The following is a 24009-nucleotide window of genomic DNA, read 5'->3' as shown; positions in this document are numbered from 1 at the left end:
TCAATATCTCTTGGTCTGTCTTTGTCAATATGACGTCTGTACAGGTATCTTAAAAAATCTTTCAGCTTTAGGATACCACAGACCGTGTACACAAATATTGACACACTAGAGCAGAGCTTATTTCAATTAGATCAATTATGAAAATCCCTAAATGATATGGTTTCTATGGTGTCTTTTAAGTTTCTGTGATTGAGTGTGTGGCTCTGTCTATGGGAGTCGGTGCGAATAAACAAACACACCAAAAAGACATGAATAGATCCTCCAAAAGGGAAGAGAAGAAATGTGGCAACTTTCTGTTTCTGATGTTCAGGATTCGTCTTCTTGGCAAATGAGGAGTGTAGTAACTTGTTTCCCTTCAGGTTACCTCCGTCTCTTCCCCCATAGGTTCACCAATAACTGGAGTTTTCTAGCTGCCGAGGGAAAGTAACGGGCTATTGCTTCTGGCGAAAACGAAATCAAACGATGGCTGCACGTCTACAAGTACATTTTGGTTTGCGGTAACTTTTTAGGGATTCCAGGCTGATATCTTCATCCATTCATGTTGTGAAATAAAAAGTCTGCTTATACACAGAGTTACAGATGTAACTTAACTCGCAGAAGCATTTCCTTCAACATACTTCTAAGTTTGCTCTCTGAACACCCACCCTCTTGTTTATCACAAAACACTGACAACTGTCTTTGAATGCTTTGGTAAAAAATAGCCCACTTTGATACTTCATCATGACTCAACACGTACATGCCCCTGCAGACGACAGAGAAAGTGGGAAACCTTATTTATGCACATCCTGTTCTCATGAACTATTGTTGCTGCTAAATGTTCCCACTGTGGCTCTGATATCTTAAAGCCTTTTACTCGTGAGCGTTGAGGCATAAAATGATGCATAATCGAGGTTTACACCTTTCAGAATAGAGCCGCATGGATGTTACTCAGCGGGGGTTCAGGGACTCCTGCTGGGACGTTGCTTGAAATTAATTTGGGTGAAATCTCTGCAGTCTTCATTTCATCTGTAGCTCATTTGATAAAGGGAGCAAGGAGGCTTTTTTTCCACTGAGATATCTGGAACAAATGGTTTTTTTTTTTTGTTGCTTGTATTCAATGAGGTATTTGTTCGAGTCTTGAAATAATTTACTATACTACAAAGTATTGCAGTTTTGTGGGTTTGTATGGTCTTTACTATGTTCTGTAACTGAAGGTAACTTCTCAAAATCAAAGCGAGATTTCTGACACCATAATTACATTTTATAGCTTTTTCTACCATCAGTACACAAAACATCAAGAGATTCTTGAAAACGCCTTGCAAATTTAGATTCGACTCAGAGTCAACCTCTTTGAGTTCAAATCTGTCGTAAATTATGCATATGATGAACCTAAAGTGATGAGCTCCAGAGAGGTTAAACAAAATCAAAATGTTCTTGTTGTGCAAATCACTTTGGGTTGTTAAAAAAAAGTTTTTAAAAAAATCCTAGCATGACTGGTGATAACTATCAGCCGATCAATCCTGTCTAAAATCTCCCAAAACTTTATGGAGAAATGTGTCGTGATGTGCTAAAGCCAAACATGAACTCCATCATAACATAAGGCATCAATAAAAGTATGCAGTGATGCATGAAGGTGTCTGTGCCATGATATGGGACAAATTCAACCTAATTTTATATATATTTTTAAAGTACTATGTTTTAACCCAAGACCTTGACATTTCTGCTTGATAAAGAGAGATTTAATTTTACAGCAACACAGTTAGTTCATGCATACACTCGTAACAAGAAAGAGATGGCTTTTACCAGAAGAGATTTCAGTGTTTGAAATGGCCTCCAATCAGTTTCAGGCTGTTCAAACTCTCAACCAAATTAACGCCCCTTTGTGTTGATCTGCATTAAGCGTGTTCAAAGTGTTCAGTTGCCAGAAAGTCTGAGAGTCAAAGAAAACCAAATTTTGAAATAATTTCTACCTTCTGTTGTTTTTCATTTAAAAAAAATGAGAACATCTTCATGGATTTGCATGCCGCTGGCGATTAACTGAATGTTATCAGTTTTTGGGCTTTGTTGATCAAAAACTGATTGTAGAGTCAATCTGTTTAAATAGCGCAATCTGTTTAATGCTGCATTTGTTCTTTGCCTCACAGGAGCGACTAAAGCCGAGCACCCACAAGTATGTTTCCGCTTGCTTATCTATTTTTGCAGGGTACAGTTTGTATCTCTGTCAGCTGCTGACATCAAAGTTCTGATTCTGGCTTCCACCGCACAAGTGTCGACTGTCTGAGATGTTTCGGGATCGTTGCCCCAGTTTCTCAGCTCTAAGCATCTGGAATTCATTCAGAGGCTGCACAGCTATTTGACAAGCTGGTAGCTCTTCACTCCATGGTAAGAGGTGGAGAACAGAGTAGCAGGGTAATATTTACACATGTGGGAGTCACAAAAGCTCCTTGTCTGAGCATTTCGTTGAGCTGTTTGGAATAATGTTTTAGTTGGAACAGACAGAAATACTTGGGCGAACCAAACACGGCTTAGGAACTGTGTTCATTATGCTCAGAATTGTGTTTGTGGAATATTTGGTAGTAAAAATAAGTATGTTCTTGTGTATTTCAATGCTGTACCTACATGTGGAACTTACTTTGATAGGATATCTGTGTAAAGGAAAAAGCTTTTACACATTTCTTTGCAATTTGACGTAAAAAAAAAAATCACACTAGAGAAAATTTGTCTGACAAGACATACATAAATAAAACTCTCATGATCTGTCAGAGATTTCTCTGAAGTATTAGCTCTCTCTATGTTAATACTTGTACTTAAATATGAAGAATTCTGTTTTCCTGGGATTATTAACTAAATATTTTAGAGTAAAAAGATCAATTTTAATATGAACCGTAGCCTAGAATCAAATATGCAGTAAATTAGTTGACTGCTACAGCTTAGCTAACTAAAAATTTATGACAAATGAAAGTAGAGCTAAACAACTATTGAATAAAACAGAAAAACTAATTCTGCACTGTCCTTTCTGAAAAAGGGTTGAAATAATTAAAGCTGATTAAGAACCTAAAACATACAAAAAGAGCTTCAGTCTTAAAGCATAACTTTGGTGTTTTAAACTCATTTAAATCTAAGTCAGATTGCAGTAGACTCACAGAAAATCGACAGGACGATTTATTAACTCGGCACATTTTGTTGATCACCTTCGTCTTTGCAGCTAGGATGGTTTCTCCAGATGCCTGTTTCCACACCTGCCAGCAAAGGTCAGATTCCAACTCTTGGCTGCTTGGCTGGCTAAGCGGTTGCCTTCAGGAAATATAAAGCCTTCAGGTTTTAATTTACCTCTGCATTTTTGACATCCTGGAGGTTTTTACTCTTTGTTGACGGATAGAGGATTTGCTTTTAAAAATGGTTATCAGAAGCTTAAACAAGAGAATGAAGACAAAGTCTTGCATGTCTAACCAAAAAAACACGCGTACAAACAAAAATATCTGTCCCAGTTATAGTCTGCACTGGTTGATCGATACAGTGTAGCTGGGTTGGCTCTGCCTTTTGTAAACTCTGAAAGAGCTTTTTTCAGAGTTTGGCTGTGCTTTTCGAATATAGCAAAGCTTCTCAGTAGATGCGTCTTCCAGAGCAGGAATGGTTACAGGGAGCTAATCAGTCAATCAACAATGGACTTTGGCGACAAACATGTGATCAGTAACATATTTTCATATCTTTCCACTCTACAGCGTATTGGCCTCCCTTTTCTCTGCTCGGTCTGTGTGGCTCGGTGCTGGACAGGCCCCACAACTCAAGCTAACAGGGAGGCTTGATCTGTAGGTGTCATTTTATCAGGAGTGTAGGAGGCCGTGCTGGGCGGAGGGCTGATATCTCCTGGAATGGCTCAGCGTGAACAGAGCCGTCCTTTAACTTGCAAAATTCCAGCATCTGAATGGCCATAAAGGCCAACTTCTTCCACTCACTGCTCCTAGGAACAGGAAAACTCGCACAGTATGCAAATTAAAACATAGCTTATAATGTGATGCATTGATTATGAATGTAATTTGAGGGATATAGATGCAGAACAGTGGTACATATTGACAAGACATCTAAGAGTAATTTAGTAATTGTTTTAATGAATGCTGCAGCCCAACCTCATGAGTTACTACCTAATTATAATTTTTTATCTTTTTTTTATTTCATAAAAAAAAAAAAATCACAGGATAATGTTCAGTTTGCACAAAGGTGAAAGTTCTTACTTTTTCACATGGAGACAGACTGGTTCAGATATTTTTTTCTCTTTAAAAATAAAATCATAATTTGAAATCTAATCTTTCTACACGTTTACTGATAAGTTTTCATTTGTCTGAAACATTTGAAGCCTGATTCATACATCCTGGTGCCTCATTGACCACGGAGCCTGTGACATGCAGCACCATTTTTCGCCTGCTTTGTCTGTCTGCTTTGGCGGAAACATTAATAACCTCAGTCAGAGGACGGCACCAGACACGCGGCAGATGAAGAAAACAAATGTTACATCGTGAGGAGAAAAAGAAAAACATTGAGAAAAGATCTGCTGTTTTTCCAGGAATGTCAAGAATATAGCATTAAGGAACAAAGCAAAAAGACCTTAAACATAATTTATCATACTTTGATGAAAAGCCCTTAAATATTCTGTTGGAAAAACGCTTTCAAGTGTTAAATTCAGACTGTGCTACTGATTTGTCCAACATGCAATGGTTATTTTTTATAAATCTAAAAAATGTCAAAAGTAAATCTCTTTAAGTGCAGGTTTTAGCTCTGGAAGGAATGCAGCCTCCAGATGGTGATATCCTTATCAACCTTGTCAGGAAACGTTTTGGAAGAGCAAACAGTGATTTTAGAAAGTGGAATATAATTTTCAACAAACTATCCAATGTAGTTGTGGCAAAAACATTCTCTGTGTACTTTTGAGAGCAGTGTCAGTGATGTAAAGTAATGAAGAGTCAGTGAAGGAGTCTGAAACGTAGAGATAAAGAGTAATGAAGTGCAGATGGGAGACGGAGCTAAAAATTAACACAGTGATTCATTTCTGACCAGCCAAAATACAACATCTGTCCCAGACTGAGCCTGGGTGATCTTGGTCACAGTTCTTGTTTGTGCTGATTTAAACATCCTTTATTTTTTCATTCAGATAGTTTTTTGTATTGCTTTGCAGCTCAGAACTCCAATGACAGGAACACAAACACATCCGATAATCTTTCAGCCTCGGTGTAAACTCCCCTGTCAGGAAGCACCTGTGTGTGAGGCGATCGGAAGAGGGACGAGGCCAAGAGACTTGAGGGAACCAGGGCAGAAGCCCAACCTGGATCCCAGAAAGTAAATGGTGTTTGACCCAAAATGCAAACACGCCCTCCTTTCCATCCGATAAGGCAGCTCTCTGGCTCCTCGCTTCCTCTAGCACATTCTTTAAGACTTTCACTCAGACCTCTGAAAGATATTTAATGAATTCATACATGTAAACCCAGAGTTTTGAAAGGGCACATCCAAAATACAATGAGTAGTGTACTTGCTTTTCAAACTTTCTCATATGTCATTCTGGTGAGCGTCTGCGGATGTGGGGGAAGAACAGGTCAGACCCTCAGAGATCTCGCTAAGAAACTTGAAGGATTTATTGCCAACATTTTGATTGCAATGTCATGTTCAGGGATCTTCTGGAGTTTGTGTCACGATGCGTCGGGGCTGTTTCAGCAGAAAAACCGTCCTTTTAGGCAGCTGGTTATGTAGTTATATCTACTTGTTTTAATCACGGTTTCTGCTGTGACAAATAACGGCCTGGTCAAGTTATTCTGAATTATTTCTATAAAATTAGGCAAATCCATACAAAAATCATCATGCACTTTTTGTTTCAGGTAACTGACTAATTTGCTTCATTAATATCCATCATATCACCTTTACATTTTTTTTTTACAATTAGTTTTAGTACTGAATCAGTTTCAGTCAGTTCCCTAGAAAAGAAAAGAAAAGTATAAAGGACTGTCTCCCCCATCCTAATAATATATTGATCAATACCCTGACATCGTCCCATGTTTAGACTAGACTAGCTGCAAACTATTACCATACAAGCACATTATTCATTAGTTGGTGCAGATTGAAAAGTTATTAATTGAAAAGTGCAATAAAACCTTAGTTCACTGAGACAGACTGCACTTAAAAGTAAAATTTAAGTGCAGTCTGTCTCAAAACTCTTTTTTTTTTTTAACTTACCAGATTCTCAGTTGAAACTGGATCCATTTTGTCCATCTGGACAAATCTGTCCATAATCCACCCTCATGGTCTCAAAATGGTCACTATGATCGATCACTTTAGACGACGCCGTGTGTTGCACCACTTGGAGCTGCTTCGGCTAAAATTTACCAAGCTTTTTTTTTAGTTCACCGCATATTTTATCCAGCATATGTACCAAGATTGTGAGCCAATTTTATCTTTTCCACTTGCTAACATTGAATGACAAACAAATGGAAAAATAATAACCCACAGTGAATTGCAGGCGTTTCGTTGTCGAGGGACATATATCTGCAGCGGCGGCTCAGCCAGCTGCTGTCATCAGGTCAGCCAGAATACCTCGGACCCACGAAGAAAATGTTCAAGAACTGCAAATCAAAATATAACCTGCAGGTAAAGCCATCGGTGAGAGTTCGCATTGCTATTCAGTTTTTAGCTGAAAATGAGGAGGAAGAAAAACCCTGAGCCAAAAGAATTTGCCTCACGGCGTCAGATCAGACTTCTTATTGGCTCATTTCTTCCCTGATAGTAAACCAGCACACATTGGTGATTACAGAAAACAAAACTCAGTCAATGCAGTTTTATACTTATGATCTAGAAACTCATTGTTTTAATATCTACATCCATTTTTTAATCATTTTTTTAAATCCACTTCCACATACTTTTGCACAGAACGTAGTGTAGGAATGTTTTATAAATTGTGGATAATAAACTGATGTCTATATTGTGAGACTAACACTATAATTTTGTGGAAGATGATGTTACTGAAAAAAAATGTGTGGCTTTGTGCTTTGAAGCAGCAGCATGTGAACTCAACCTTTTATCGACTATGGCATCCATCCATCCATCCATCCATCCATCCATCCATCCATCCATCCATCCATCCATCCATCCATCCATCCATCCATCCATCCATCCATCCATCCATCCATCCATTTTCTTACAGCCTTGTCCCTCAGTGGGGTCAGGAGGGTTGCTGGTGCCTATCTCCAGCTAATGTTCCGGGCGAGAGGCAGGGTACACCCTGGATAGGTCGCCGACTATGGCATTTAATTTTTAATGTTTTTTTGCTCCCTACTTTGGCAAATAACAGGAAATTTGTACAGAACAAACTTTTTTCATTCAGTGGAAGATTTTCTCTCAGTTTGCTGCTTAGTTGTTGGATCATTGTGAAAAAGACAAATTGACCGATAAGGTTTGGGTTTGTCCTTTCTGTTGGGTTAATCAGTCATCTTCACAAGATGGATTGATTTTCCTTTAAGTAAGTACACACATAAAAAATGACCTCAAGAATGTAACGTTTAAGAGCAATCTAGATATAGTGTTATTTCTAGATTGCAAACTAATGGATGTTGAAAGCCTCCAAAACTAAACAGGGTGTTTGTTTGGTTGTTTGTTTGTTTGGGCGTATTTTTACCCGATTTATCTGATACTTCTATGCAGTTAATTTTAAAGAGTACTTTGTGATAAAGAATTGGTCAGGCTGACACTCATGTACTTGAAAACACTCCGACTTTGTTTGTTTGTATATAGATTATTGGGCTGTTGAGGGAATGGAAGCAGATTAAGATTAACGGCACGTATTTGATTGTGGATGCAGATAGTCAGGAGAGCTGTACAGTTTTCTCTGGAAGCTGACGGCAAAGGCAGAGGAACACAAAGCCTTTTGGTGTAATCAGAGTAGATCCTTTATGTCAGAGCTCTATCCAAACATCCATGAGTCCTGTCACACACGTGCCAATATTTAAACCCTCCAGCTAACAACCATTTAGTCAGGTATTGAATCTTGACAAGACATCCAAATTAGTATCCTGTCTACTTGTTCTCATCTTGTCAGTGAAAGAATTTATTTGCCATAAATTTTCTGTTTTCTTTCTCATGGCTGTATTTAGACTTCTTTTGAATGCTTTGTCCCTCAACAAGGGCATTGGTGTGCAATTTATTCAAACTTTGTAGCAAAAGATGCGATCCGTATTATTTACATTAATATTTAGCTGCGAGCTTGTTTTGTGTTTCTGGCACTTTGCTGTGATTTTTGCTTCACTGCCTCCATCTGCCAGTGACTGCAGTGATGTAAACCCACTGGCACCAAGCTCCACTTTGGGTTTGAATTTACAATGGATTCGTGTGTCTCCACTGGCAAAATAAATGTGGATTCACTCGTGGATTCACTCGTGGATTCACACTTTTTATTTACAGAATTTCATCTAATGAAACAGTTTAATAAAAAAAAAAGGTTTGAGGTTTTCTGTTCCGCTTTTGTATCTTCCACATATTTTTTTCAATAGACTGAGAAAAAGGACATTTGTTTCGTGTCATGTGTGACTTGCTTGCGGGTGAAGAAATTATTTTAATTTTTTTTTTTTTTTTTGCTGTTTATTCAAGGAGAACCTTTTGAAGCATCCCTAAATAATTCATAGAAAACTTTTAAATGACTGCCGCTTTCATTTATAAAACATTTCTGTAGGTTTTCAGGCTGGAAGCTGCAGAGAGTGGAAGCCGAAAAAGTTTCGGAGTTAAGCAAATTTGTTGAAAAAAACTTTCCGAACTAATGATAACAATAATAATAATTTCTTAAAAAGTCAACCCTTTCTTTTTACTTTGCCCTCACAGTCGCGGCTGGGGTTGGTGCCTTGATGATGCCCCGGTGAAGGACAGGCTGTCTCTGACGTTGATGCTTCCCGGAGTGCTGTACAGCGCGGCCCATCAGTGTCGCCTGCAGTACGGATCCGGCTCTCGCCTCTGCGATGACATGGATGTAAGACGAAAACTGCATACGAGCGAAAACGCAGACAAACGTTGATAAATTTGAAAATTACAATTCTTCTCTGCTTAATATAGATCCACGACTAGAAGCGATATATTTCAAGCAACCATTTCTTTCCGTTTTGATTACGATTCACGCCAAGTCAAAACCCCAAATTGCTTGTGTTGTTTCTGTTTGTAATTGTTTTTTTTATTTTTATTTATTTATTTTTTGCTTAATCAAAACATTTACTTAACCAGGTCACACAACAACATGCATAAAGATTAAACTAAACTTTTCATACAATTTAAATTACAGAACCAGAATGTTATCAATACAGATCATTTATCTACTTGATAAAAAAAAAAAAAAGAAGCTAACTTGACACAACATATCATTGCTAAAGAAGCCAGCTGTTGTTTAATGGACAATTAATTGAGAGGAAAAAGTCTGTAGAGTTTTGTGTTTGGCCTGCCAACATTGCAAAAAGTACCAATAACCTGATTAGTAGCCATATATTCTCTGGGACATTGTGAATAGGAAGACACCAGGACCAACATTACAGATGACTCGATCGCCAGAGTCAAAATATTCTGAACTTTCTGAAGACTTGAGCACAGCCACAGGCTGATCGTCTCCATGCCACAGTGATGCAGTAAATTATTCAAAACGAAGTCCCGACTGGGTATTGGGTGTTAGCTGCAAGCCATAATTATCAAAATAAAGATGGGGGGAGAAAAACTTTTGAATTATAACAACTTGTATATGAAATATTTATGAATTTCCCTTTTAAATGAGTCACTAAAACAACTGTACTTCTCATTAATATTCTGTTTGATTGAGATGTAATATATAAGTCTCTGTGTAACCCTATGCACTTTAGTGAAATAGATGTGGATGATCTACCACATCGTTGTTTTTCAAGCTTTTATGTTGTTGCAGTCTGTTTTATGTCTCTGATAAAACATTTCGATCGCATGCACCAAGTTACACTTTAAGGTAAGAAGTTCAAATAACCAATGTATAGACAGCTTTGGTATTTGTAATTTTTTTACTCCTATAAGTATTGAAAATGGTTGAAATGATACCGACCCAGTCTTCATTTGAAGAAACGATGTACTCAGAAAAATCTAACTCTGTACATTCAGATGAGGACACAGAAGCAAAGTCCAGCAGAGAAATGATCAAAAAAAAAAAAACTCCCTTCCTCACTTTCTGCCTCTTTTAAGCTGATCGCTCTGAGTGAACCGCAGCAACTTTGTGTGAAATATATTTCTCCATCAGTAGAAAAAAAGCTAAAGTCAGGAGGAAAAGGAGACACAATCTGATTGGGCCACATCACAGACGTGAAGGAACCTCTTGATTAAGTTTTTTAAAGCCATTTCAATTTCATACATCCGCAAGAAACCAACTACTTCCAGTCTTCATTGCAAACTGCAGCTTGCTGAACGTTAGCCCCGAGCTGCACTGAGCCATGAATGTGTGCAACAAGGCATCTTTTTCTTGTGTGTACATAATTTAATACCCTTTGGCACTGAGGGCACATTTTCTGTTGTGGATGAATAATGTTTGAATTTATTTGCTCTTGAACCAATTACTGTTGTGTAGCTTCCTCAAAGCTCCGCATTTGACATGTTTTCAGTCATAGCTCTGTAATACATGTTTTTTGTTTTTTTTTTCCTGATCGAAGCCTTGGCATTAATAATTCCTGTTATTCTACTTTACGAAAATGAAAAGTGGGAGCTCTTGATCCTCTCTTTTCGTCTATCCATCAAAGCTACTGCGTGGCTTTTCGTCTTCACTACATTTCATAAAATCATTTGTCTAGATAAGACCTTCGAAGCTTGCTGTGACCTTTCAAGTATTAGCTCAACCATAAAGGCAACAACAACAACAAAAAACTTTTCAAAGTTGTACTGACCAAGAAACACTATAATATTGAGTTCTGTCAGACATGCATTCAGTCAGAAGGTGTTGTATTAGGAGTGGTAGGAGTCTCAATATGTGCATTTCTACAGAGACTGGTGAATAATTACCATTTCAAAGGTTTAAGGCTTATCCAGAATTTCAAGCTTGGACATTTTTAAGAGCATAACCCCGCCTCGCTATGAGCAACTTTGGCTCTGAGTTCCAGATAATGATGAAAACTAAATTAGTTGATCTGAAGAAGAACATTTAATTTAAGATTAAACCCTACAGTATATAGAAAATATATATATTTTTAAATTTCATTAGAGCATTGCATTAAAGCTTATTACTGAGTTGGTTTTCCACTTCGTGCCATAATGTCAACACATTTTCAAACAGAATCACAGCAAGAATTGAACTTTTTCTGTATTCTGTTTTGTCCAAAAATTATATAGTAGTGCTTATGAATTTTTACTGGATGTTGGATGTAAAAAGAAAGAAAAACATACTTCAGCATGAAACTTTATATACAAAGATTCAATAAAGGGGAGAAAAACAGGAATCTCCTCTGAAATTGGTGTTTTACAGAATGAAGATTGAGGTTTCTCAATCCCTCTGACTTATCCACAAACTCAATATTACATCCTTCCATTGCATATAATAAAGAGAAAAACATTTATTTTCTCTTGCTGCTAACTTTGTCTCATTATCCAGGCTTTTTAACCTGCAACCAAAACCTGGTTTGGTTTGATTATCTAAAGAAAACAAGATGCTTCACCATCATTACACAAAACGCATGCACCACATTGTGATGTCTCCTCTTAAAAAATACAACAAACAGTTGCATTTATCTGTGGCCCTATTTCAGGAGTGGGATTGACATTTATATAAATATGCATAAAAATACACATCCTCTCCTCGCTTCCTGCTCTGTCCTCCTGTATGCCGGTAACTCCCTGCCATTAAAGACCCACACCAACATGCCGGCATATCACACATTTAACACAGTTACAACCATTAAAATGGTTTCATACGGTTATAAACTTTCAGATAGGAAGTGATTTATGTCATTTAGAATATCTTACTATGGCAAAAAGTATATCATGCTATCAATTGCAAACAACTCCCTGAAGATCTTTTCTTAAAGGAACCAAACAGCTGTGTGAATGCAATAAACAAGCTAATGACAACTGGACTAGACCGGACTCTAATTGAAGTGGCTGCGATTGTCCTTTGTTTCTTTCCACCTACTTCTACACCATATTAACTCTGACACAAATGAATGCTGATACAAGTCCCTCCTTCTGACTTACAAAGTAAAACAAGAATATGTTTCTCATGAAAGTGTGGGGCAATATCTCCAGCACACGTCCGTGTTTCTGTCTGTTCATGCCTTCGTAGCACATCCTCTGCTGCTCGATTGATTCAGCTGGAAGGACGTCCCAGCTCACCGCTATCTGTTGTTTCTGTCAACAGGCCTAATCGTCTGGTGGCAGTTTCTGTTTAGAGCAAATCTCCCATCCTGCGTTTCACTTTTAAAAGCTGCAGCGTTTGTTTGTGAGTTTAGGTGTTTGAACATCACACATACACACACACATGCTGGCAATTGACCAATTGACCTGTTTTTTAAAATTATCATTATTGATGATTAAATCAAACTGAAGGACTTTTTCTTAATAGCCAAAGAGTCCAACATTAAATGTTGGACGTCTTCAATTAAACCACCCTGCATTAGAGAACAAGTATTTCACTATCAGTATGAGGGCAGTGTCTTCTGAAAGGAGTGTGTTGGGTCTGGATTTAATATTTATAATGCAAAATAACAATATGGCGACTGGTGAGACCCACTCTGTCTGTCTGGAGACTTTACGAATGAAGGTCTGGTGAAAACGGAGTCACAGAAACTACAACCCTGACACAAATGGGTGACTAGAAAACCCATGACTCTGTGATGGGGAAAAAGCTTAATGCTCAGACCTGCCATCAGTTACCATCAGGTATATTAGTCTGTCCAAATAACAAGAGAGAAGCCAAAGGTTGCTGAAAACGAAATCTCCAGGTCAGAACTGAAGGATGTCAGTCCAGTTCTTGATCTGTCCTAGAGAATAGGGAAGATGAGGGACAGCGAGCATCAGAGACACACATCCTGGATTAAACTGTCTCTAGCTGCGCTCAGTAAAATAATTTAATTAGATTGAAATATTCAACTAAAAAACACACTTTTTATATAGTCCCAAGAGGAAGTCGGATGTTTTTTTTTAAAGAGAATTGTAGATAGTCCTTGCTGTGTGTGGGAGCGATACCCTGTCGCAGTGAACAGCAGATCTGAAGAAGCCTCTGACAGAATACGCTTTGACACTGTAAGACAGATAAAGAGGATTCTCTGGGTTGTCTGTTACCTCGTCTCCACTGAGCAGTCCAGTACGGCTCGGGGAAGTTTGGCACACCATTTCGTCTGCTTCTGTTGTAAATGTAACCCATACAACCGACCTGTGCAGCAGCACTGCTCTCTTCAGCTGTAGGTCCAGTGTGGATCTATTGGAGTCACACAACAGTCTGTTAATTGGGGGACAGAAAAACAAAACATACCGATGCGTCATGTTTGTTAGTCATTTGGGTTTAACTTTGCTTGACCAGTGAGAACCCAACTGGCAGTGGAAACGCTTTTTTGAAAGTGTTTGTAAAATTACTTACCCAACACTAACGACTTGCTCTGTACCGCTCAGAGGACACGAGGCAGTTTACTTTTTTTTTTATGTTTTTAAAAAAAAAAGTCAATTTTCTCCACTTGGATCGTTTGGCTCCAGATCAGTACCCAGCATAGAGAAAGCCTTTTTTTTAATCAGCTTGTAAAATATTTTCTAAGCCATTGGCTCTGATATTGCTACCATGACAGATGATGATTTATACATGCGCTTGAATAATGAGATTCTTTATGTTTGGGCCAGCAGTGAATTTCTATAAGATAAAATTAAATATCCCAGTTTTTTGAGTCCATCAAAACCACAACCACGAGATTCTCCGCTGTTGCTACAATCATCATTCGCAGAGTTGACAACACCCACAATAGTGCAGGACTTGCTGTAAACTGGGTTAGAGCTGAACCACACATGGTTAAATGGTTATAGTAAAACTCGACAATGGAGAAATGGTTTAATTTAACTAGGGCACCACAGTCAATGTGCGCTATTATCAGTGTTTCTGTCAAATATGTACAGTGGTTGAGAACAGAGATATACTGTAAGATCCAGTGGGACTTCCACATCCAGACTGACAAATGGATTATGGCAAAACATCCAAACAAGTAGGATGCAAAGGACCTAAAAATTTAGGGCAGCAGCAATGTTTAAAAGAGGAACAAATAGAAACGTGAGAAGTACCAACGGGACGAAGACAAAGCAGGAATATGACATGAAGGCCTCAGTGGTGATGGTGGGACTTTGATAGAACAGATTACAGGAACATATCAATCAATCTGAGTGCAATTGTGGGAAAGGGAACAGAAAAACAACTGCTTTGGGCCCCATTGTTTATTCCTCCAGTATCATAGATGGAAAAAAAAACAAAACAAGAAGACTAAACCAATTACAAATGGGCAAGTAGAAGAATACTAATAAATATGCCATAAATGTTTGGAAAATTCCTGCTATCTGTCAGAAACAGTGACTCACTGTCTATGACTTTGAATTCAAATATTGTTGAACTTTATACAGTTTAGTCTTTGTCAGTGTTAACAGCCAACTCTGTGTTCTTTCAGGGCCACCTAAAGTGGCCCAATGAAGCAAAAGCAGGGACACATTAAGCTTAAGGAGTAATTCTCATTGGCACAGGCAGCATTTTGCAAGTTGTGTACGTTTGCATTTACACGTGGTGTAAATAGGAGGATGTTATGGCGTTTCAGAATCATTTCTACATGCTTTCAGGAAATGAGAGAAGCATGTGGACCAGGAATTAGTTTAAACAATGACTGAATGCTCCAACCCGGCCTTCGTCTTTAAATCGCAGCTTGAGGTTGACGAGGATGCAATATTTTCTACAATAATCCCTCTCTCCACTTTCTGAAAAGGTGAGGGTAATGTGAGTTTCTGAAGCTCTCTGACCATCTGACAGGAAGATCTAATGGGACCTACTTGCGCCTTAAAGTCACTGTGGATTTGAAAACAGCCTACGGCTTTGTTGCCACCCCTGTATCTGTAATTACTTCGTCTGGGCCCCGACGTGGAGCCTCCAACTCCTATGAATCATATGACATGACCTGGATTTAAACTAATTTAAAACTCTTTCTGCAGTTGGCCTCAGATCTTTTGTTACATGTTGTGCTAACTTGGATTAGTCATTGCATAAGCGATTAGAGCAGTCATGGAAAATTAACTTTGACTGAATACCACTGACATTGAGTCGGTGCAAACGGTAATCTGACTAAAGTCTTCTGTAGGTGGACTCCTTTTGGAGGCTTAAAGCTACACTCAATGTTTTTGGAGACTTGTGTGTGAATGTAGCTTCTTCCCTGTAAATCTCAACTCGGTGTCAGTGTTTCTTTAAACATAAAGCGCGCAGAGTGTTTGGGACTTGAACAACGGATGTTTTTAACACAGCACCAATTAAGACTAAGCTAATTTTTCCGTGAGCTGTGCAGTAGAGCTTAGCTGTGTGCTGTTTCTATAAAGTCAATATAGGGCTACGACAGATTCACAATGATCTTAAGCAGATGCACTGAAACTTTTATAAACAAATCCCAGAGTTCCCAACAGAGTCAAGTGTTTTTACGGATGGGATGAACAGTTGCTGTGAATTTTAAATATTTAGTTTACGTTTCTCAGAAATGTTTGAAAAATAGAGACAATTTAAAATAGCTTGAATTTGCATCATTTGCATATGGTCAGTTTGCGTGGCGGGGTTCTTTGAAAACATGAAGATTGAGCATTTTTATTTATAAATTTTTTGGGGGGGGAACAAAATCTGTATGAGCTCTTTGGTGTTGCTGTGATGTTGGATATCTAAAAGATTACGGTATTGCATCAAATATTGATGTAGAATATATATTAAGAGCAATTCAAACAGAGCACTCTTAAAATAAACATGAATAGTAGCAAACAAAGTTAGAATTTGATTAGTTTTAATCAAGATTATTGCTTTCAAAACTATAAAAGTGACAATGGAATTTCTTTTTTTGCCATTTTGACGTCGTCTGAAGAATTTTAATTCATGCTAAAATGTCAAAATATTTTTTTTTCCAGTAAAATAACTGGTCTTCAAAAACATAATATCTTGGGCAAAGATCAAGGACTGTATCAAATGTAAATCAATCGCCTGTAAAGGTTTCGCAAAGTCAGAGTTTTAATTTGTCGTTTAAGTGCAGCTAGTTAACTTCTGGCTGGCAACAGTTCATCTGCTGAGTCTCTTATCTCCTTTTAAAAGGAAACCTTATTTCTCAAAGAGCGGCATGTTTATAAACCTCTTCTATGTTCTTTTTAAGAATGAACTGTTTAAAGACCAACAGCATGGGAAAAGGAGTACATTATGTCTAAGGCTCTTGGCTTATAGCAACAATTTAGTTTGAGAGGTAGTGTGAAATGAGCACATTTGTGCAAAGTACTTTTTTAATAACAGACATGAACCTTAAATCTTGACCTGTGGTAAAAATAACTAACTTTCAATTTTATTTCAAACTTCTTTTATCTGTAGAAGTTTTTGCAAATGATGCAATGATTTTTTATTTATTTTTTTTTTGTCACCTGAATAAACTTCATCCCAGGTGAACGATTATCATCCACGCTTGCATTTTGTTTCAGGGACACAAGTTTTTATAAAAACTAGTATTCTTGTTGAAATCCAATATAAAACATATCACTGGTAGCATTGAGGGCAGCGATAACTTTGCTTGGTATAGTCCTTATATGTTGTGTCTAACGCAATAGTTTGAAAACTGCAGCATTTTTAACTTGCATGCATCACTGACTTGCACTACAGTCCATCTGCTAAGTTGAAGGCAAACAGGAGCGAGACGTGAAGATTTATTTCCTGAGCTCTATCCATCATTTATTTATTTGTCTTCTGCTCGTCAGAGTTCAGGTCACTGGGGGTAAAAAATACAGGAAGGAAAACCAGAAATCCTTCTACAGATAATTCTAGGGGATCCCAAAGGCATTCCCAGGACCATGGGGAAGTTTATCCCTCCGGCTTCAGAGGAAGCAATCCAACTTTTTTTTTTTAGATTAAGAAGAATGTCATCAGACTTACTTCAGCAGTTACTTCACCCTCGGCTCAAAACTGCTCCAGTGCCAGAGGAAAGGTTGTAGCTTATAGATGCCAACAGAACCAAAGTGTCTGTAAAAGGCAACAAAAAGACCCTGAGGCTCCCAAACCCATGCTGTGTGATGGACAGGTGACCAGTCCAGGGTGTACCCTGCCTTTCCTCTTCATCTCATTTAAGAATAAGTGGTACAGATGATGGATGCTTCCCAATTCAGGCACCGTCCATGTATCGCACAAGCAGTAATGTTGTTTTTTTTTTTATTTATTTCAGTATTGTGCTCCAACAGTTGCTTCTGCTGTCTTGTTTATTGGCATCTCCATGGTTAATTTTTTTTCTTCTTCCGCCTGTGTGAAGAAAATCCTTTTTATTACTGATTCACTTCACTCACAACCGTCTTTACAAAAGTCCTCGTTTCCCCAACCTGGCAGTGGGAATATGGTGGTTTGGAGGACGACATGGTGGAAGTACCAGCAGTATTGCTGCTGACTAGTTTTTTGAAGTATACTAGATATCAGAAAATGCATGGAACCAACCTTTATTTTGATTTTTTTGCAGTTCAATTGAATAAACAGTGTTGACATTGAGGCTTTCAAGCTGAAATTTCTAAACAAATCCCTTTTTCCGTTCCTCGGTCTGTAACGCTGGTTAACCAAGAGGAAAAGCCCAAACTGTTCCTTCACTGCACGTTCTAATCTCATATGAATATATATATATTTGAAGAAAAAGTTTAGATCAGCATGACAGAAACAAAAATTAATTACTATGAGAAGCATTTTTCTGTATTAAGAGACAACTCTTAATTATTTGTTATAGAATATGGTCAGTCTTAAATAATAGGTGCTTTAAAAAATGAAACAGTTTAGGAGTAACTTTACACCTTGATGAGTGAGCTTGGTTTTTGTGCTTTGATCCCTTATAGTTACTGTAGTTTGATCTAAATTAGTTTTAGATTTATTATGGAAATCTGCAACCCCACAAAGACATGTTGTAAACCTAATTAAGCAGCTTGTCGTGAAGTGACACATTAATCACTCTCTGCCTTCCTAGGATGTGTGCAGCACTCTGTGGTGCACCGTCGGAACGACCTGCCACTCAAAGCTGGATGGCGCCGTGGATGGAACGAGCTGCGGTGAGGACAAGGTAAATACTCCGATTCATGACTACGAAACGGATCTGAAGGCTTTGCTAGTCAAAAATGTCAATCTTTTATTTCTACAGGGAACTATTCTAGTTCAAAGGAATGCTTTGCTCAATCTTTTTTTTTCTTGGAGTGAGGAGTGTTGCACTGGAAGCTCCACTATGTGAAGATTACAAGAATCCCCAGAGATTTCTTACACATCAGCTGAAAATAATTCTACCTTGACACCTAAAATAAGATTCATGTTTGAAATGGCCGGTCCCTTTCAACAGCATAATACTTGAGATGAATCCTGTCATTCTGTTGTTAAACTACGCCTAAATTGAACGAAATAGAATCACCCTTTAAGCAGAGCAATGTCTCTAGAAAAGCATTTTATTGGAAGTTTTCTGGATTCCCACCAGAATTCAATTTGTGCTGTATACGTTGCTCACGTCTCAGCCTGACATCCCTTCCCACTACAGATTTGGTGAACGAACGCTAGCGATAGCACCTCTGTCATTTCTCGTCATCTCAACTTCTGCATTCCTTGTATTTTCTTTTCTTTTTCTTTTTTTTCCCTTGCGACTTACATTGGTGCCAGACAACCTCATCCGTCTCTGGAGTAAAACCCACCCAGTTCAGAGACACGCAGCACGAAAACGAAGCTGCGCTCATTTCCCAGCAAACTGAAAGTAGATGGTGTAAAATGCAAAGATTATGGAGGTCTGTCTGTCCTGTAAACATGGGTTTGTTCCTCGTAGTGGTGCATCAACGGGGAGTGCGTCCCGGCAGGCCTCGGGCCAGAGAGCGTTCACGGAGGCTGGGCTTCATGGAGCGAGTGGTCGGCTTGTTCCAGGACGTGTGGAGCCGGTGTCCAGAGTGCAGAGAGAGACTGTGACAATCCTGTGTGAGTTTAACTGCTTCTATTTAACTCCGGTAAAATAATTATCTTCCTTTACGAATTAAAAAGTTACAACTTTTAAAATCTATCCTCACGATTCCACTTGGATTTCTGGTTTTGCTCTGAATCAAATTTAAAGCTGTTTTGAACAATGCTGCTCCAACACAAAAGGATTTAAATCCCTCACATTTCCTATAGTTTGTCACGTTCCAGCAGGAAACTTTATCATTTTTGAGAGATTTTGTATTACCAAAAAGGGTTTTTCACATCCAGGCCTTGAGCTCCGGTGTCCTTCAACTATTAGGTGTGTCTCTGGTCCAGAATGACTGAATTACCTCCTCACTATGCAGTCAGGTTCTCCATAGATTTAATAATTAACTGGTTATCTGACTCGGGTGTGTCGAAGCAGAGAGACAGATCTATACATTGTAGGAGACGAGCAAAAAAAGAAACAAGAGAAAGAAAATATAGTACGTACATGTAATGAGCTCCATCGATACTTTGTGAAGCCACTTTTATGATTGCAAATGCTTTGTTTAGTTTGTATGTGTATGTCTGATAACTTTGCACGGACTGTCAACTGGATTTAACCGTGAACTTTGACCTGCTCTCATTAAACGCAGTGACATACTTTGACCTGAACTATTCTGTTGCATTTTAAACTTTATTTACTTTATTTTTTACGGCTACTCTCTTCCTGGAAAGTAAAAACTTCTCCCTGTCTGAAGTGATCTGTGTCCTCTTCCAGATTTAGTCATTCCCGATCTGGAATTTGTTTGTCCATATTTCAAACGACTTCGATCAGTTTCCCTCCAACAGGTACAAAAAAGCATCATCATAGCATGATGCTGCCAACTCATCCTTGGATTTAAATCCTTGTTTTAATGCAAAGATGAAAGAACTTTGTACTTCACTGTTTGTGGTAAACTAGAAATGTGACTTTGTGTCTTAAGACTTGTAATGTCTCTCTGCAATTTTTTAAGTTTTTGTTTTGTTGGAAGTTTTCTAATGTGGAAGGAAAATGATCTGATGAGACAAATAATGTGAATTAGCCTCACCTGGATTATTACTTTTTTATATTGGTATTAGTTCTAGCTCTTGCTAAGTAAATATGTGTGGATTCTAAAGTATCCCAGTTTGTTCAGTATTTTAAATACAAATTATGTTATTCTTCACAGGTTTCACTAGCACAGCTGGCTCATTAGGCAAAAAAATGGTTTTAGTCACATTGCATAACTCAAAAATAAGACAATATTCCTTAAATTCAAGTTAAAATGTAACGTAATAAGGTATCAGTGATACCAATAAGCGTATGAAAATGCTATGCATTTTATCAGAGAAATCAAACCTCATATTCTACTTCATATTTTCTTCACTTTCAGCCTATAAGTCCTTGGATAGCAGGAGAAATTAAAAATGTAAGAGATGGCAGAGCAACTTGCCCACTAATGAAGGGTGAGAGAGGCTGCGCTTTTATTACTGTCGGTCAAAGAGACGTAACTTCAAAGTTATCCCGCGTCTTATCACCAGAAGGTCCGATAATGGCTGTCCTTGTTAGTGGCTACCAGGGCACATTTTCATGAGGTATGCGTTACATAATGATGGCGGAGGACATGAGTTGCGGAGGTCGTGGAGCAAAGGATGAGATGTGAAACACACACTCACACTCTTTGAGATTCTGCTGTGTGTTTCGGTACAAAGCTGCTGGTCTCACCCTGTAACTCGCATCTAATTACGATCAATGACTTGAAGTTATTTCCAACAGAGGGTTCAGACATGGCTGGCTTTTGCTAATTACGCTCGACTGCTCCCTGCTCACTAACGCTGAAAGCTGCAGCGACTGAAACAGAATAGCATCGGAAATTAACGACTCGAACATTAAATTTGTACGAAGTTGCAGTACCTTGGCGTGACCGTTGACCTTTGACGCTACTCATTCTTACACAGTGATATATCCACAGACACCTAGCAAAAGATTTCTTTTTACTAATTTATGATTTCCTTTCTGGTCAAATAGTTCTGATATTTTATTCATTTCACTTTGATCTTTTACCCCGCCGTCCAGAGGTCAGTTGTCTGGGTTTAGTAGCTTTTAGCTCTGCCTTTACTGTGACAATGACCTGGATGGACAATGACCAGTTTGACATCATTTTACATCCTTCTGTGTAATTTATTGGAGAAAAACACATGACCAAATAAAAAAGGAAGAGCCTGAAGCAATCTACAGTATAATCATAAACTCTCCTCATAATTATTCAACTGCATTTGTTTCTTAAATGAGATCAATGATCACTGCATCACTGGAACTGTCAGAGAGACATAAATCCCTTAAACCAAAGCGTCTTATTTTAGCGAATCATGAAGCATTTTACTCAACAAGACTTTTTTTTAAAGCAGTTTTGTCATTTGTATGTTGGACTTCCAATCGATGACTCCCTATAAATTCAACGGTTATTAAAAAGACTAAAGTTGAAATTGGGTTTTGTTTTTAAATTCTGATCAAGCTTGTTTGAAACCAATAAGGAGCTTGTTAATGCCTCTTTTATGTTTGTGCTTGATTATGGTGATGTAATTCATATGCACGCTTCATCACATGGCCTTAAAATGTTGCACACAGTTTACCATGGAGCTTTAAGACTTATCTCAAATCTCAAATCCTATTCATCTGTCAGATGGTGTGACTTGTCCTCTCGCAGACTGATGGGTTTGAATCTATAAAGACTATTTCTTCAGAACTATGTCCAAAGGCAAAGTTCAACCAGTTACAGTCTTTGCTCCGAGGCTTTTTCTCTGTTTGTGTCATGGTGGTGTCGAGTTTCCTAACCCACATGCAGAAATCACTCCAAAGACAGGAAATACAATGATGTGATTTATTTACAGTGAATGCGAACAAATGTGAAATCTGATCCTAGGTTCGTCTGGCAGGTCTCGAGGCAACTAGGGGGGGACAGAGATGGTTAGTCTGGATCCAGGAAATCTTGCTGTTTGGGCGGAGGTTGGTGACTGTACCTGCTTGGGGAGAGTTTTGGAACCGGGGGAGGACCTAGAGAGTCGGAGGCTGGTCAGGGGTTTCGGGTTGAAGGCTGAGGTCAGCGGCGGCAGCAGAGGACGGACAGGTCGGAGGTTCCGTATCAAGGACTGGTTGTTGACCTGATAACTCAGGACCAGGGCAGCTGTGAAGGCAGAGACAAGATGGGTCAGAATCAGCGATCAGATCGAGGCAGACGTAGCTCGAGGTAAGCCTGTACCATTACTGGCTAACACTCTGGCGGAGAAGTGTCAGCATCCTCCTCCACTTATACGCCTCCAAATGGTTTGATGGGAAACCGGTGTGCAGGCGCCGGCCCACGCCCTCAGGAGGAAGGTCACAGGCTCCCTCTAGTGGAAAAGAAAACTGACAAACTTCCGGATCCCAACAGTTTGTACCAAAGGCCAGAAAAGAACTGGGGAAAGAAAACTTTTAAATATGCTGCTAAAGTCAAATGTTGTATCTACGTGTCTAAAGATTAGAATGGTTTTCATATTGTTCTGCCCATGACATTTCCTTCAGGACTTTATTTTCCTGGTTAAACACAGACTAAATGAAAAATTAAATGTCAGAACAGGATAAATCAGAGTTTATGACAGCTGAAAAGCATTTCACTAAACATAAGATCCGCTATACATTCAATTTATAATCATTTTTACTTGCAAGGTAACCCCAGAAATGGATAACGTAGATGCTGAAGAAATACTATTGCCGTGTAATAAATAAAACCACAGACGTTTTACAAACAGATGCACCGCATTAAATACAGACTCACCCTGGTGTGTTGATTTACAGTCGCAGTGAAGTTGTTTCACCTTGACAGATTATTTACTGTGAACCCTTTGGAGAGAAGTTGGAGGTTGGATGTACGTGTGCAGGGAATGCTGAGGAGACACACTCCCATTTATCAGTCCTCCATATTGTGGAAGAATGCCATTAAGCATCCGCTAAGTTTTTCAGCTCATGCTTCTGTTCTTCTTGGCCTATGGAGCAAGTGAGATTGATTGATGAAGGTCCTTAGAGACGACAGTGACTGTGTTGATGCAGCTTCAGTTTTAGCTCTTTCTCTGGGGATGAAGGTGGGACACCAGATATTCTGCAATAAAAAGTAGCTGCTTTAATCTGCAGGCATTCCAGCTCAATCAGGTAGTGGGATTATGAGAAAAATCCAACAATTGTAAATCTCTTGATTGGAATCAGTTTCGCCATAAAGGGCGACTTGGTTCTGCTCATTCGGATGTCATTTAAGATCTTTTGAGTTGTAACGGGCAATTATTCTGTTTTTAAAGCAAACATTGGGAGTTCAAAGTGTTAAACAGATTTTCTAGATTTGTCTTGGGCAATAAATCTTGGACAAAAGGTGTTTGTTTGTTTGAAAGGTGAACAAGATGTCAATGGATTTGACTAACACAATTTGAAATCTGCTACGTTTCCATGAGACATTACAAATTCAGTACTGTTCTAGATCTCAGTTTTTATTTGGTCTGCTGCAAAAAAAGAGAAAGAAAAAAAAGGTTTTAAAAGAAACATACCAGAATAAAGCCAAAACTATCTCCAGAAACAGCTGCTTCTTTTAAAGCTAATTTATTACACTTGCAAATAAGTGTAAGCAAATTCTATTGTTTTCTGAGGTATTTAAAACATTTGTCACATTCTGTCATTTCCCAAACACCCCTGTTTAATCATTGGTTAACAGGTAGGAGACTCTATGGGAAACAGAGTTTTATACTGAAAATAGTCGTGAATGCCGAGCAGAATAAGCGATTTAGCTTCTCCGTCTCCACCTGTGAAGGTCTGACATGCCACATATTGTGGGAATTTCCATTTTAGTTGC

General features: G+C 38.5%; 1 protein-coding gene across 3 annotated transcripts in view; it reads left to right on the top strand.

Moving 5' to 3' along the window:
- Positions 1-24009, top strand: part of adamts7 (a disintegrin-like and metallopeptidase (reprolysin type) with thrombospondin type 1 motif, 7) — a 137888-nt gene that overhangs the window by 51471 nt on the left and 62408 nt on the right. For all 3 annotated transcript variants that reach the window (XM_008404673.3, XM_008404672.3, XM_081605041.1), the window contains exons 9-11: positions 8830-8974; positions 18174-18266; positions 19008-19153. In XM_008404673.3, the coding sequence (XP_008402895.2) occupies positions 8830-8974; positions 18174-18266; positions 19008-19153 (384 nt within the window). The remainder of the gene's footprint in view (positions 1-8829; positions 8975-18173; positions 18267-19007; positions 19154-24009) is intronic.

This window comes from Poecilia reticulata, chromosome 3, assembly GCF_904066995.2.
Source record: "Poecilia reticulata chromosome 3, P_reticulata-male-v2, whole genome shotgun sequence".
Lineage (NCBI taxonomy): Eukaryota > Metazoa > Chordata > Actinopteri > Cyprinodontiformes > Poeciliidae > Poecilia > Poecilia reticulata.
This window is presented reverse-complemented; position numbering and strand designations above follow the sequence as displayed.